We start from the raw sequence: 15,178 nt of genomic DNA on the forward strand, positions 1-15,178 counted from the left end.
ACAATCTCAGAGGTTCCAGTTCATGTTCAGCTTATGACTGGGTCTATGACAAGGTAGCATGTTTGGCAGAGCAAAACTTCTCACTTAATGGTTAGGACCAAAAAGAAAAGACCAGTACCCATAATCTAAAGACCTCTCAGTAAGTCCCCCTAAGCTAGGGACCAAGCCTCTAATGCATGGACCTTTGGGGACCACTAAAGACCCAAAAGATAGCATTGAGTACACTTAAGTTCTTTTATGATAGTAAATGAATGTTAGTTTTTGGGTGTTTCTGTTTTAAACCAGTTTTCAGTTGATTACAACATCTTTAGTCTTGTTGATAGTGCCATTAGTTTTTTATAGTTACTAAGGTGTGATTAAGGTGTAATTTCTCCTTATCATTTCTTTCATTCAAGATTTTCAGGGAAGTATGATACATGCACTAAAGAGTGAAGTGGGAATCATTGTACTGTTCTATTTAGCAGTGATTGAATAGTTCTGTACTACTTCCACCACCAAGGTAGCAAATAACTGATGATAACTAACAGAGCACATGACCTAATCCAAGAGTTTGGGGCTGTGGAGATAAATCAGTTGATAAGGTGCTTGAGGGCTTAAGTACAGTAACCCAGACTCATGGTGGTTTGTTTGTTTAAAAAAACAAACACAAAACAGGACTGGTGGCGTGTACTTATAATCCCTAATCTCTATAGAGGTGGTCCAGGTAGAGCCTAGGGCTTGCTGACCAGCCAGCCTATCCTTCATGGTGAACTTCAGGTCAGTGAAAGAGAGAGGCCAGCACCTGAGGAACAACATCCAAAAGTTGGTCCTCTGACAGCCGTGTTCACACATGTACACACAACCACACAAACTAAGCCAGTCTATCTTTGAATTACTGATTCTCCATGCATACATATGAGCTCAAACATTAGTGAAATGTAGGCCATTCATTTTGTGTTCTGCTGGTTCCAAAGTTACGTTTACATTGAACTCAAGAACATGAGAGAACAGAATGATGGCTATTTCCCTCAGCTGTGTAGATGGGACTTTTGTTTGATACTGAACATTGAACCTAAGGCCTTGTGGTATACCACCACCAAGTATATGGGTTTTTTTTTAATATTGAGAGAATTTTAAAAATACAAAGGCTTGTCTGAAATGATTGGCTTTGCTAAACTACTACAGGTACTAGAAGATATAGAAAGAGACTATAGAGAAGTAAATGATAAATTACTCCATTTTTTTGTTGTTTGTTTTTTTGTTGTTGTTTTTGTTTTTTTGATATAGGGTTTGTCAGTGTAGCTTTGGAGCCTGTCCTGGAACTCGATCTGTAGACCCAAGCTGGCCTCAAACTCACAGAGATCTCCCTGGTTCTGCCTCCCGAGCGAGCGCTGGGATCAAAGGCGTGTGCCACCACCTACCCGGCCCTACTCCATTGTTTTTTATCTCTGTCTGGTGACAGTGGACCATTACTTCAAATTAACACTGAGTGGCTGGGGAGAGGAACCAGGTGATAAAGTGCCTGCTGCATAAGCACGAAGACCTGAGTTTGCATTCCTAGTGCTCCCATGAAATCTGGACATGATGGGACTTGTCCATAACCCCAGCACTGGGGAGGTACAGACATGCAGAGCCCTGGAGCTCATGGGCCATCCAGCCAATCAAAGTGATGAGCTTAAAGTTTAGTTTGAGTTGCTGTCTCAGAAACTAAGGCTGAGAGCAACTTAGGAAGGTACCCTCTGGCCACCACACATGTTAGCTCACCTCTATAAAACATAGAGATCAATAGTGGTAAGGGATTGATGAGTTTGTGTTATCTCCAGTGAAAGTTTCATGGGACACTAAAATCAAAAATACCTTCTTTCTTTTGTATTGGTGACACCTGTCAAAGAAATTAATTTTGTAATTATATACTGGTGTAATTATATACTGACATATTGAAGCTGAAGAGTACTTTGTCTGCAATTGGGATGAGTGGAAAAAACAAATTATCATATTTGAGACACCAAAAGGGATCTAAGTCTGTTAGGTAGGAACTCATTTGGGTAATTGGAACTCATTGGGTAATTGAGTCAAAAACATTTGTATTTATAGGGAGATTGGTGGACGGCTCCTCATGGTGGAAACTCGACTTCCCAATGACCTGGTTGAATTTGAAGGAGACTTTTCCTTGGAAGGACTTCGCCTGTGGAAAACAGCATTCTCAGCAATGACTCAGAGTCCCAGACCAGGATCCCCACTTCGTAATGGACAAGCAGTTGTCAATAAAGGGTCAAGTAATAGCCATAAGGTGGTAGAAGATAAAAAAATTGTAATTATGCCTTGCAAATATGCCCCAAGTCGACAACTGGTTCAAGCATGGCTTCAAGCCAAAGAAGAGTATGAACGTTCAAAGAAAATCCCTAAGTCTGAGTTAACTGGAGTAGTCAAATCTGCTGAAAACGTCGGTCCTTTAGTCAGTCCAGGTGACGCAGCTGCAGTATTTCCACAGATGGATGCATGCCCACATGCACTTTCCGCTACAGCACATAGCAAGGAAGAAGTTGCTAAGGCTCATGTTGCCTTGCGAGCACCAACTGCAGGATGTGGTCAGATTGTAAGTGCCAGTCAGACACTGCGACCAGTTGCCCCTGCAGCTGTTCCTGAGGAAGATGAAGGTGATGATGATAATTGTTATGTTAGTTACAACTCCCCCGAGTCTCCAGGTATTCCACCTTGGCAACAAGCAGCATCTCCAGATTTCAAAGCATTAAATGGAGATGATAGACACTCATCACCTGTGGAGGAGCTCTGTTCCCTAGCTGTTGAGAACTTCTTAAAGCCAATAAAAGATAGTGTCCAAAAAAGTCCCTGTAGTGAGCCTCGGGAGCCTCAAGTGATCTCTCCAATTCATGCTAGAGCAAGAACTGGGAAATGTGATCCACTTTGCCTTCATAGTACACCAGTTATGCAGAGAAAATTCCTGGAAAAGCTTCCTGAAGTAACTGGCCTTAGCCCTTTATCAGTAGGTAAGTGTGGAAATAGTGGAAAGACTACATATGCTTCTTCAAAGGTAGATGTGAAACATTAGACTCTACAGTAAGAATCACACTCTTGTAGATGAACTTGTAGCTCAGGAAATGGAAGATTATTTTTGACTCATCATGCATCATTTGGAGATGTTTTCATCTTTCTACTGTAAACTCTGCTTCCATTAATCTGTCAACCTTCTGGGTGAAATACAGGAACCTCGGAGAAGCCTTACCTGCTTCTGAACTGGATTTTTCCCATTGGCTTTTTTATACATGCCCAAATCACCACTGTTTTGTTTTTTGGTTTTCCCAGTTCTAGGTCTCAAACCCAGGGCCTGTACATACACTCCACTGCAGAGGTATGTCCCTGGCCTCTTTCCCCTCTTTAATATAGAAACAACCACAGATTCGCCTTGACCTTATATCTCAGGTCAAATTTCTCTTCCTCCTTCAAAGTCAGCTTTCTTTTAAAAGATTTCTCTTAACAGCTCTGCTTATTTACTTTGTATTCATTTCTCAGCCTACTCTAATCTGAATTCTGTCATTCCACTGTTTAAAAAAAAAGTTTCTTGATAACTTTTTTGTAACTAAAACCAACATTTTAGTTTTCTAATAGTGCCTTCTACGCAGTCATTGGCCTGTTGACCACAACTTAGTTTCTGGAGTTTCTCTTGTCTTTATTTTTATTTCTTTCTACTTGATTTTCTTTTAAATATATCTTACTATTCTTAGTTGTCATATAAATGTTGCAGTTTATTAAATCTTAAGCTTTCCTTGGATTTTCTCCTAAATGATCAAATTCTTGTCCACAGGGTTAATACTGGTAATTCACAAATTTGTATTTCCAGTTGGGAATTCTGTTGTAGGCTGTCCTACTGACTGTATGGCATTCTGATTCAATGTTCAAAGGACCACAAGATTGATGCCTTTTAACCCTTAAATCATGATCTTAATGCCTGCATTCACTACAACCTTACCAACACACTCAGATTCATGTGCCCCATGAGTCATTTACAGACCCATCTAATCTTTCCATTCTCTCTCTCCCTCCCCCCTCCTGGTGAATAGTGCCATTGTCTCATCAGTCACCAAAGTGTCACATCACCTGATTCCCTTAGCACCCTGTGGTTTTCAATCTATTACCATGTTCCTTCACTTTTACCTCCTAAATAACTCAAATTTTTCTACTTCATTTTATCTCTGCCGCACAGCCTTATGCTGGCTCATTATCTTCTCTCGCCTGAGCCTGTCCTGGCCTTCTTACACTCTTACTGCATAGCAATCAGGAGAGATCATTTATGTATTCCTACTGTACATACTGCAGTTCAAGAGCACCAAGTCTTAACTAGATATAAATTCCCAAGTAGTTCCTCCCTCACTCAGAATTTCTCTTTTAGCAGTTTCAGTTACACACAGACAACTGTAATACAAGGGGGTGCATACCTTTAATCCCAGCACTCGGGAGGCAGAGCCAGGTGGATCTCTGTGAGTTCGAGGCCAGCCTGGGCTACAGAGTGAGCTCCAGGAAAGGCGCAAAGCTACACAGAGTAACCCTATCTCAAAAAAACAAAAAAAATACTAATTAGAAAACTCTGTAAATAAATGATCCATAAGTTTTAAATTATGTGCTGGGTTTTTTTGTTTTTTGTTTTTTGTTTTTTTGAAATTTTACACTTTTCCCTCCCAGGATATGAACAATCTCTTTGTCCAATGTATCCATTTTATACATGTTAATCTCTTGTTAATGATTTAGTAGATGCCTTAGTAATCCAGTCAACTGTTATGGAATTAGAACGCTTATGTTCAAATAGTCTTTATTTCATGACCCCAAAGCACGGAAGTAATGATGTTGATGATTTATAGATGCCAAAGAGAAACAGGAAAATGCTTTCTTTATTAAAGGGTAAAAAAAAAATAAGAATGTTTGAGAAAGAGATGACATTCACATAAATTATTGGAGTATATTATTGTAATTCTATTTTATTCCTGGGTATTGTTAATCTTACTGTGCTTAGTTTATATTTGTATTTAAATATGTACTTAGTTTATAATTTAATGCTATTATTACAGGGGATAAATAAATAGGTATAGCAAAAACCATAGTGTAAATTGGATTCAGTACTATCCACAGATATTCACTAAAAGGTCCTAGAATATAGTCTATACAGATAAGGGGAACTATTGTAATTTCACCTTCATTTATGTGTAGTGAATTTATGACTCTTTCTAGAACACAGAAGAAACTTGATGTCTCTCCCTCCTCATCATACATATTTGATGAGTGAATTATCTCCAAGGGTAATGACTAATATATAAAACTCAATAATAAAACACAAGTGTGCTTATTTAAAAATGCAGAATTTTGAAGTATTTTATGGAGATTGAAGATTATGATTTTTATTTTTAGATTGAAGTCTGGAGTATAGAACGATACTCACAAATGATATTTAAGTGTTTGAAACAACAAAATTTGTTTCAAAAAACAAGTTAAAAATGAGATTTCTTTCTACAGAAGCAAAGACGCAGAGGTTGTGTAGTAAGAAAGGCTGTGAAGCTGAAAGTCTCCGGAGAGCCCTGCTGACAACACAAATGAAGGTAACTGCTGAACATCTGTCGGTCGGTCGGTCGGTCGGTGCGAGACCGAGTCTAGATAAAGACCGAGTCTAGATAACGCAGGGCCATGTCGCACCTCAAGTTTTTGTTACTTTTACATCATTATTTATATAGCTTTGAGACAACAAGAAATTACATTTTTTTCTTTGTGTTTTTTAATTGTTGGGATCTAAAAGATTCTTATGTGTAAATACAAATATTACAGAGAAAGTGAATATGATAGCCAAAATGTGGATTATGAGGATACACATACATTAACTGATAACTGGCAGTATCAGAACAGTCCAATCACAGCAGAACTCAAGTAAGTGACTTTTGATCCCGCCAGAAAAAATATCCTTTTCATTGGTTTATTTTTTTCAAATATGACTTAATTTTTTAATTTCTTTCACTACATTACAAAGGGAGCAACTTTATCTACTATTGAAGTTGAGAAATTATAAATGTCCTTATTCAAATCCTAGAGATACGATAGTACTTAATTGAAAAGTATAAGGTTATTTGAAAGAAATGCATTAGACATTAATGGAAATAAATGATAGAAACCACTTCCATATTAGCTACTTCTCATGAACATCATTACATATAAGATGTATTTTATTATTTATGTGTTGAGGCTATACTACAAACTTTAATGTATAAACCTTTTGAATTATAAGCTATTGATATTAACAACAAGTTACTGAATTGTAAACATATTAGGGAAAATGGTTAATGAATTTAAATAACAGAAAAGGTACTTTAAAAAAGATAGAACTGGATATGGTGGCTTACATATACAGGCCCAGCACTGGGGAGTGTGAGACAGAGAGATCACTGTAGTAGGCTGATCTGGGCTCTCCAGAGACTGAAACAAAGGAAGTATGTATTCTAAATGCTTGAAAACTTTTTCCAGTACATGCAGCAGTGAGGTAAGGTACACGTGCAGACTTTCACACTGTTTACAAACTTTAGCCATGTAATTGCAAAGTATGTTAGTTGCTTGATCTTTCTTTCAAGAAAAGTCAAGATAAATTTCCATGGATTATTAAGTGTCAGCTCTACCCAACTACTGCTTTCAGCATTTGGGGCTTGTGAAAATCAAATACCAACACATGGTTTGTTTATAGATTGTATTATATTTTTCTGACTGTGTCTTTTCTTAATAGAATCAGTTTGCAGTAAATACTCCAAAGAAAGAAACTTCTCAGATTGATGGACCATCCTTAAACAATACCTATGGTTTCAAAGTCAGCATACAAAACTTACAAGAGGCGAAAGCTTTACACGAGGTAAAATGACAACTTTCAGGTTGTGCGCACTGTGCTTAACGTTCAGGATTTGTCCATAGGATGAGCATGGGAATTTCTTTTAACTTGAAAGGGATATGTCCAGTTGTCTTCATTAATCTTCATTTTGTTATTGTATTTGTGTAAAACAGAAAAAAAGTTTAAATATTGACCAGTCGCTGAGACTGATTTACTGTTTCATAACCTTCGCAAAATTAGTAACTAAAATTTAGTTATGGAAGTTAAATTAGAAAAGCCAGGTGGTGGTGGCGCACACCTTTAATCCTGGCACTTGAGAGGCAGAGGCAGCCGGTTCTCTGTGAGTTCAAGGCCAGCCGGGTCTACAGAGATAGTTCCAGGACAGCCAGGGGTACACCATAGAGAAATCCTGTCTCAAAAATAGCAAAAATAATGTAAATTTGTCACAGTATGGACTGGAAACTCGAAGCACACATTTAACTGGTAGTAAGATTGAAATCAGTATGTGTGTGTGTGTGTGTGTGTGTTTATATATTTTTACTTTATGAGTGATTGTCCTACATGTTATCTAAGTGCACTGTGTATATGTCTAGTGCCCAAGGAGGCCAGTAGACAGAGCAAGATCCCACTGTGCTATGCAGCAAAAGCCCAAGTCCCAAACTAAGAGATAAATTTTGGAATACATACAAATGCGTGCCCACAATTAAAAATTAATTGGAATGTTTTTTAAGGCTATAATTACTGGGTTGGCAAGATCGTTTACCATGTCAAAGCACTTGCCACTGAGCCTGGCAACCTGAGTTCAATCCCTGGAACGCACATGGTGGGAGGAGAGAGCCAACTCCCATAAGTTGTTCTCTGATCTCCACACACACACTAGGGCATATGTGTGCACACATACAGAAATAAGTATTTTTATTTAGTAAATAAAAAATAAGAAAAATATTAAAGCAAAATTGATAGGACTTAGCAAAATGACTTTTAAAGAAATTTGTGTACCTCTACATATGTATGCTGGTGTGTGTGTGTGTGTGTGTGTGTGTGTGTGTGTCTACCTCTGTCTGTGTGTTAGTGTGTGCAGATGCTCACCGGGGCCAGAAAAGAACATCATATCCCATATGTATGCTGGTGTGTGTGTGTGTGTGTGTGTGTGTGTGTGTGTGTCTACCTCTGTCTGTGTGTTAGTGTGTGCAGATGCTCACCGGGGCCAGAAAAGAACATCATATCCCATTAAGCTGAGGTTAGTGGTGTTTGCAGGATGATTGAGAGGGTATGGGGATACCGGGATCTGAACTCCGGTCCTCGTCACTGTGCAGCAAGCTCTCTTAACCACTGAGCCATCTTTCTAGCCCCCAGAAAAACTGGTTACCTTTGGTTATTCTCTTTTCATTTGAAAAACGTAATTTTATTATATGAGTATGACATCTTGAAGTTAAAATCAGTCCATGATGTCGAGCTGATTGTTGACAGGCTTTTCTCCTCTCTGGTCAGATTTTCAGTACCTGAGCAGTGGTCGGGACAGGAAATTAACTCTCTCCAGAAAGCTTGCTCTAGGGAACTTTGTCCGTTGTATTGCCATCATCCTCCTCCTGCTGTCAGTGCTCAGTACAGAACACAAGGACTCCTGTTCCACTTCCTCACCTTCCTCCCAGTCACCCATCTAGCTCACTCTTTACTGTGTTTGCTTTAAACCACACCCTCAGGAACCCTTAAGAGCGGCAGTGCATTTTAAATCTCAAGACAGAAAGACAAAATGTAAATGTGAAATTTCCAAAACGAAGTTAGTCTTCAGGGGTCTTTTGACCTAAAATTGTCTCCACAAGTCTTCTCTGTACCCATTATACATGTCCATCCTTCCTAATTAAATTAGTTGTTTTGTCTACTTGGCTTTAGGAGAGAGGTTTTCCACTTAAAATTTCTGTGCTTAGTAAGTTATTGTGTGCTGATTATTAACAATAAAATCTTGAAGGGAACACATTCCCAGTTAAAATTCCTGGGGTGTGGGGATGCTTGGAAGATGGCTCAGTCACTAAATGCTTGCTGGTTCAGATCCCCGGAACCCACGTATAAAGCTCGGTATGGCAGTATGTGTGGTATATTGTCCCCAGACTGGGGAGTAAGGGAAGGAGAATCCCTGGGGCTCTGTGGCCAGCCAGTCTAGTAAATGAGTGAGCTCGAAATTAGCAGGAAAGGCTGTCTCAAAAAAGAAGATGGAATGCAACAGAGAAAGACACCCATCGTCTACTTCCAACATGTGCACATGTACACAGGCCCAGTTACCACATAGACACACACAGACAAGGTTCCTAGAGTGTAGGTATAGAGTTCAGTAGGAGAGTTCTTGCCTACCATGTATGAGACCCTGGGTTTGAGCCCAGTAAAATTAAAATAAGTAAACTCTTTCCTATAGCTCACAACTTTACTGTTTGTGGGGTTTTTTTCTTACAAATCTTCAGTTTGTAGTTCTGATGAATGTAGTAGATTTTGGGCTACTTTATTTTTTTTTTGCCTTTCTCATACATACATAATTAATATTTTGTGTATTTTAAAAGAATGTAATAGTAAATATATTAACAAACACATATATTACATGTATATGTTTAATTTTAATCAGGACAAAAAGACAAGGTAAAATACGCCTCCTTCCTTCACCAGGCCAGCAGTTTTCTTCTACAAAAGCCCTATGTATTTATACATTTTCATGCCTCTGTAGAAATTTTCTGTGCACGTGCTTGCATTTTTATGTATATAGATGCATATTACATTCAGTGGTCCCATTTATCACTATACTGATGTTTCCATATTTAGACATACAGACCTGGCTCTCTGTTTTGATAATATTAAAAGTTACTGACTGTTCTCTCATTACATGACCTTTTTTTATGGCACTGAGTTACGGACCTCCCATCTGAACATTGAGGTTCTTTCCTAGTCTTTTACTCTTACCATCTCAAGTGAACTTCCTTCTACTTACATTTTGTTTAAATGAACAAGTTTATAGCATAATTTCTCAGGAGTGAGTTGCTTGGTTAAAAGATATGTGCATTTAAAATTTGAAATTTTGATAGATATTCCTGAATTGCCCTCCAAAAAGTTTTTTTCTTTTAGTTTTTGTGGTTTTTTGTTGTTGTTGTTGCCAAAAATAGAATTTGCTAGATTCTATTCCTGTGACTAATGGAAGTCATGCACTTACATTCTTCATTGGCTCACATGGATTACATCTACAAAGCCGTTGCTAATTTATGTGATCTGAATAATTATGAGGAAACTATAGTCTTATTTTCCAATGCCAGCTGTATGTATATGGTAGCATATAGCATGTAATCATGAATCCAGGCCGAATTTTGTTTCCTGTACTATGTTGATTTATTTTAATTTATTTTTACTTTTACTTATTTTTTTGAGGCAAAATATTGCTGTTTCCCAGGCTGCATTTGAACTTGTAAGCTGAAGCCATCTTCCTATTACGGCCTCTTGAGTAGTTAGGATTTACAGATGTGCTCTACTGGGCCTGTCTCTGGTTTGATTTTAAAAAGAAACTAAGAATTACAATTGAGAGATTTTTATTAACAAAATATAGTAAGTGTGAAAATAATTTATTGTGTGTTACATGTCCGTGAGAGTATGGACATTGGTCAAATGAAAAAGCTTATTATGTGATTGTTTCCATAACTGCTCTTTTAATTTTTTTTTCTTAAGGTAAAATGAAAACTTAAATTGGCTCATGTACAAAAACGTCTAAATTTAAATAAACCTTAGAGAGTAGCAGGTTAGTAAATATGAACTTTAAACTAAAAGACAATTCCTGTTTTCAGAGGTAGAACTCTAATGCAGTTGACCATTAAAAGTGACAGGCTGGTTTGAATGTGAATAAGCAGCTGAACTAATCATTCTTTTCTCAAGTAGAAATTAAGAAGCATTGCACGTATTTCAAACAAATACTTTTTAAGTATTACCATTGAGAAGTAACAGCCCAAGCATTTTCTGATATAAGAACATGAGTTAATCTAATTTTGGAAGCAAAAGTCTTGAGTTTTCATGAATTTATGAACTATTAAATTGTGACTTTGTCTTTTGTTTGTTTGTTTATGTTTTGGTTTTTTGAAGACAGGATCTCTTTGTGTAGCCTTGGCCATCCCGGAACTCACCCTGTAAACCAGGCTGACCTCGAACTCAGAGATCCATCTGCCTCTGCCTTCTAAGTACTGGGATTAAAGGTATGTGCCACCACTGCCTAGTTGGGACTTTGCCTTTTATGTCTATATTTATATTTTTACTTACTTTTCTCCTCAAAATCTTAGTGAAAAGGACTTCTTTGAACATGCATGCCAAGAACACTTTAAACATAATTTTTAATTTCCTTTTGTAGATACAAAATCTTACCTTAATCAGTGTGGAGTTACATGCTCGAACTAGAAGGGACTTACAACCAGATCCTGAGTTTGACCCAATCTGTGCTCTGTTCTACTGCATTTCTTCTGACACTCCACTCCCAGACACAGAAAAAACAGAACTCACAGGTGTGATAGTAATTGATAAAGACAAGACAGTCACCCATCAAGGTATTGTTCATTTTTAGTAATGATGTGCTTGCCCAGTGAATTTGTGTGTGTGTGTTGAGGGGTGGGGTGGACAGAGTCTTACATAGCCCAGATTGACCTTGTTACTGACTGTGTGGCTGAGGCTGGCTTTGAGTTTTGATCCCCCGGCCTCTGTTTCCTAGGTGCTAGGCTCACAGGCATGTGCCAGCCACTATGCGTGGCTTAGAATGACTCTTCATAAACTTTCTCCTTGAAGAGCCACCGTAAGCAGAAAGACTCCTCTCTAATGTTGGCTGAGGTCGGGGTACGAAGCTTTACATAACTTTTTCCTGGAGTCATGATTCTCACTTTGATCACGACAGCCACAAGTAGAGTGGAGGTGGACTAGAACATTGATCAGTGTGTGAGGTCTCCAGGTTCTGCCCTCTGCACCACAGGGAGGAAGTCAGAAGTAACAAAGATCTTAAGAAAAATTCACAACAAATCCACACAATCATGTATCGTTAGCTTGGGTAGATAATCTTCATTATCTTCAGATATTTTGCTGCTGATACAGACTTTGTTTCCTTTAGACATTGTTAACTATTTTAAGTTAATAGTTTGTAAGATATATTTTCTAACTGTTCATGTATCATCCTAAATAAATATATGTTTGGTTCAGAGGTTCTTCATATACCATATAAGCATTTTAGGAAATGCAAGTATTTCTCTGAAGTTTTAAAGGTAACTCTTACAAATGATTTAAGTTCACTGAGGAAGATTTAGTATAGAAGAAAGCCATTAAGAATCTGATGCTGGGCGGTGGTGGCGCACACCTTTAATCCCAGCACTCGGGAGGCAGAGCCAGGCGGATCTCTGTGAGTTCCAGGAAAGACACAAAGATACACAGAGAAACCCTGTCTCAAAAAACCAAAAAAAAAAAAAAAAAAAAAAAAAAAAGAATCTGATGTTTAATTGTGGCTAACACCAGCTAACAAGACAATCATTGAATTTTCATGATAGCCTGTGTTGGTAGTTTGAAATTAACCATGGTGGGATAACTTTACATAGTGGAAATAGGCAGGCAAAGACGTGTTCAAGATGGTTTGTGTGTTGTTTTTTTTTTTCCTTGAAGAGATGTTACCCATTTTTTAGCATACTAGTGATTAAAATATTCTCTGCTAAGCAAAGCTTTTACCATTAGGAAAAGTAAGCTTAGAGACAAAGTAATTTTCTTTGCAAGTTAATATGTGCCTGGTGGGAATTTTATAAATGAAGAGTTTAGGAGAATAACTGAAAATGTGGAACTTGAATTTAAGTTATATGTTACATTAGAAAAACCATTTAAGAAAATCTTCAAGTAGTTGGACTATACTTTTACTTGCAGGGTTAAGTTTTCATATTCTTTTACTTAAAACTGAAGACTATTACTATTACTATTACTTCTATTTAATAGTACATGATATAATGTTATCTATAACAAACATTTTATTCCTTAGATATCAGATATCAGACCCCATTACTCATCAGATCTGGAATTACAGGATTAGAAGTTACCTATGCTGCTGATGAGAAGGCACTCTTCCAAGAAATTACCGATATAATAAAGAGGTATTATCTTGTATTTTCTCATTTTTTTCTGGTCTTTCTTGTTCAGTCATTTCCTGCAGATGTAGATTACATAAGATATAAAAGAGGATGAGAATCATTTCCAGGACCCCTGGAAGTATATAATTATCCTTAGAGAGACTTTTGCATTCAGCCTCCTGTCACCATTCCTGTGCCCATCAAATAAGGATAGGAAAAGAAATGTTCTGTTTTTACAGTTAAGGGAATAGAGAAAAATATTTGCTTATAGCTTCTCAGTTGGGTTTTTTAAATGATTTTGCTATGGTTCGGAAGTAATGGGGATTCGTACAAAAGTTCAGTTGTGTTATTCACTTAAGTAAGTTTCCACTTTGGGAACTAGCCACCATTTCCATAGTATTTTGAATTGGTTTGTTTTATTCTTTTTTATTTTAATAATTGATCTTTGTTAAAAGTGAAACCTTATGAGAGTTTATAAAGTTATCTTAAAATAATTTTAATTAAAAAATACAATAAAAAGATTATTTCATTCTTTCATCCCATTTGTAAGTAATTGCTCAACACAGACTTTGGTGTCATCTAATACCTGTATTATTGTCTCATGCACTTAACTTATTTCCACAATCTTAATTTTCTACATCTGAAAAGTTACTAACATATATAAGAAATTTGCTAACGTATATAAAACTAACAGCTTAGTATCTGGCACACAGTCAGTACTTCTCTGCTGTGTAAGAAGGAATCCTATGTGCTAAATATAAAAAATAAAAAAAAAATCAATGAAAATAAACCAGGCATGTTGGCTTACTTTATAATCTCAGCACTCAGGAGGCTGAAGCAGGAAGATTGGAAGTTTGAAGCTAGCCTGGGCTACACTTGCCTCAAAAATAGTAAGGGAGCTGGGCGGTGGTGGCACACGCCTTTAATCCCAGCACTCAGGAGACAGAAGCAGGCAGATGTTCGTGAGTTCACGGCCAGCCTTGTCTACAGAGCGAGTTCCAGGATAGGCTCCAAAAGCTACACAGAGAAACCCTGTCTCGAAACACCCCCCCCCCCCAAAAAAAGGAGGGGGGCTAAAAAATGTAGATCAGTGATTGAGTACTTGCCTAGAATGTATTCAGCTAGTAACGATAATAGTAAGTTACATTTACAAGTGAATAATACAAATGAAACACATAAATATAAAAAATAAATTTACCAGAGTGGTTTTGAGGTTTTTTTATGGAGCCACTGTAGGTTTTACTCTCAAAACTATAATCAATTCCTCTCTTCCCTACAGTTTTTCCTTTGACATTAAATAAGTTTATTTTCTCTTGTACTATAACCAGAAATATTTTCATGACACTCACCACATGGAGTAACTCCTGGAGTAACACCACAGAGTAACTCCTGAATTTAAGGCAGGTTGTCAGTTCAGCTCTGCTAGAACAGTTCTGTAACGACAGGAGTGCCCTTCTCTTAGCTCCTCGAGCTCACTTTCCCTGCGTGAACTTCACGGGGTATTCAACCTCCTACTGAACGGAATTGCCCTCCTTTCAGAAGACAGGTCTGTCATCCTTAGGCATTACTTTGTGTGAGAACCAAGCAACACTAAAATCACAAGGGAAGCATTTTAATTGTTTTCTCTCTCAGCATTAGCACTGTTTAAAAGGTGGGTAGGTTAAGAAGGATAAAAATGACAAGTCAGTGACCCGGAAGATCTTTATCCTAATGCCATACCCACACACGTCTCACACTTCACCCGACCCTACCTACACTTCAGCCACTCATGCCCTCTCTCCTGTATTCCAGTAGTAATTGCTTGTCTCCCACCCCAAATTTCATCAGCTTCTTTCCCAAGAAATGTGGGACAAATACACCTTAGTCAAATTAAGCTCATTTTACAAAATAAATTAACTCTTGTAGTCACCTATTCTAAGCCATTCTATCAGAATCATTCTACAGGGACCACTGACACATCCCTCCCCATTATAGAATGGCTGTTATGGACTATAGATTTAGATTTTTGTCCCCTACACCATGAAAAAATACTTCTTCTGGGCAGAAGTCCAAATGTTGTGATGTACGCTCTTTGATCTTTTCCCCCCGTTTTTTAGGTATGACCCTGATATTCTGCTAGGATATGAGATTCAGATGCATTCCTGGGGCTACCTCTTACAGAGGGCTGCTGCCCTAAGTGTCGACTTATGTCAGATGATCTCTCGAGTGCCAGGTATGTAGA

At 37.7% G+C, this 15,178-nt stretch overlaps 1 protein-coding gene across 5 annotated transcripts in view; it reads left to right on the forward strand.

The window, feature by feature from the left end:
* Nucleotides 1–15,178, forward strand: part of Rev3l (REV3 like, DNA directed polymerase zeta catalytic subunit) — a 152,763-nt gene that overhangs the window by 94,709 nt on the left and 42,876 nt on the right. For all 5 annotated transcript variants that reach the window (XR_008221293.1, XM_052751437.1, XM_052751438.1 and 2 more), the window contains 6 exons: nucleotides 2,074–2,987; nucleotides 5,503–5,585; nucleotides 6,752–6,874; nucleotides 11,220–11,412; nucleotides 12,870–12,981; nucleotides 15,054–15,169. Coding sequence is in view for 4 of the 5 variants with exons in the window: in XM_052751437.1 (XP_052607397.1) it covers nucleotides 2,074–2,987; nucleotides 5,503–5,585; nucleotides 6,752–6,874; nucleotides 11,220–11,412; nucleotides 12,870–12,981; nucleotides 15,054–15,169 (1,541 nt within the window). In the remaining variant the exon portion in view is untranslated. The remainder of the gene's footprint in view (nucleotides 1–2,073; nucleotides 2,988–5,502; nucleotides 5,586–6,751; nucleotides 6,875–11,219; nucleotides 11,413–12,869; nucleotides 12,982–15,053; nucleotides 15,170–15,178) is intronic.

The sequence above is a fragment of the Peromyscus californicus genome, unplaced genomic scaffold (genome assembly GCF_007827085.1).
Source record: "Peromyscus californicus insignis strain IS unplaced genomic scaffold, ASM782708v3 Scaffold_22__1_contigs__length_63687245, whole genome shotgun sequence".
Lineage (NCBI taxonomy): Eukaryota > Metazoa > Chordata > Mammalia > Rodentia > Cricetidae > Peromyscus > Peromyscus californicus.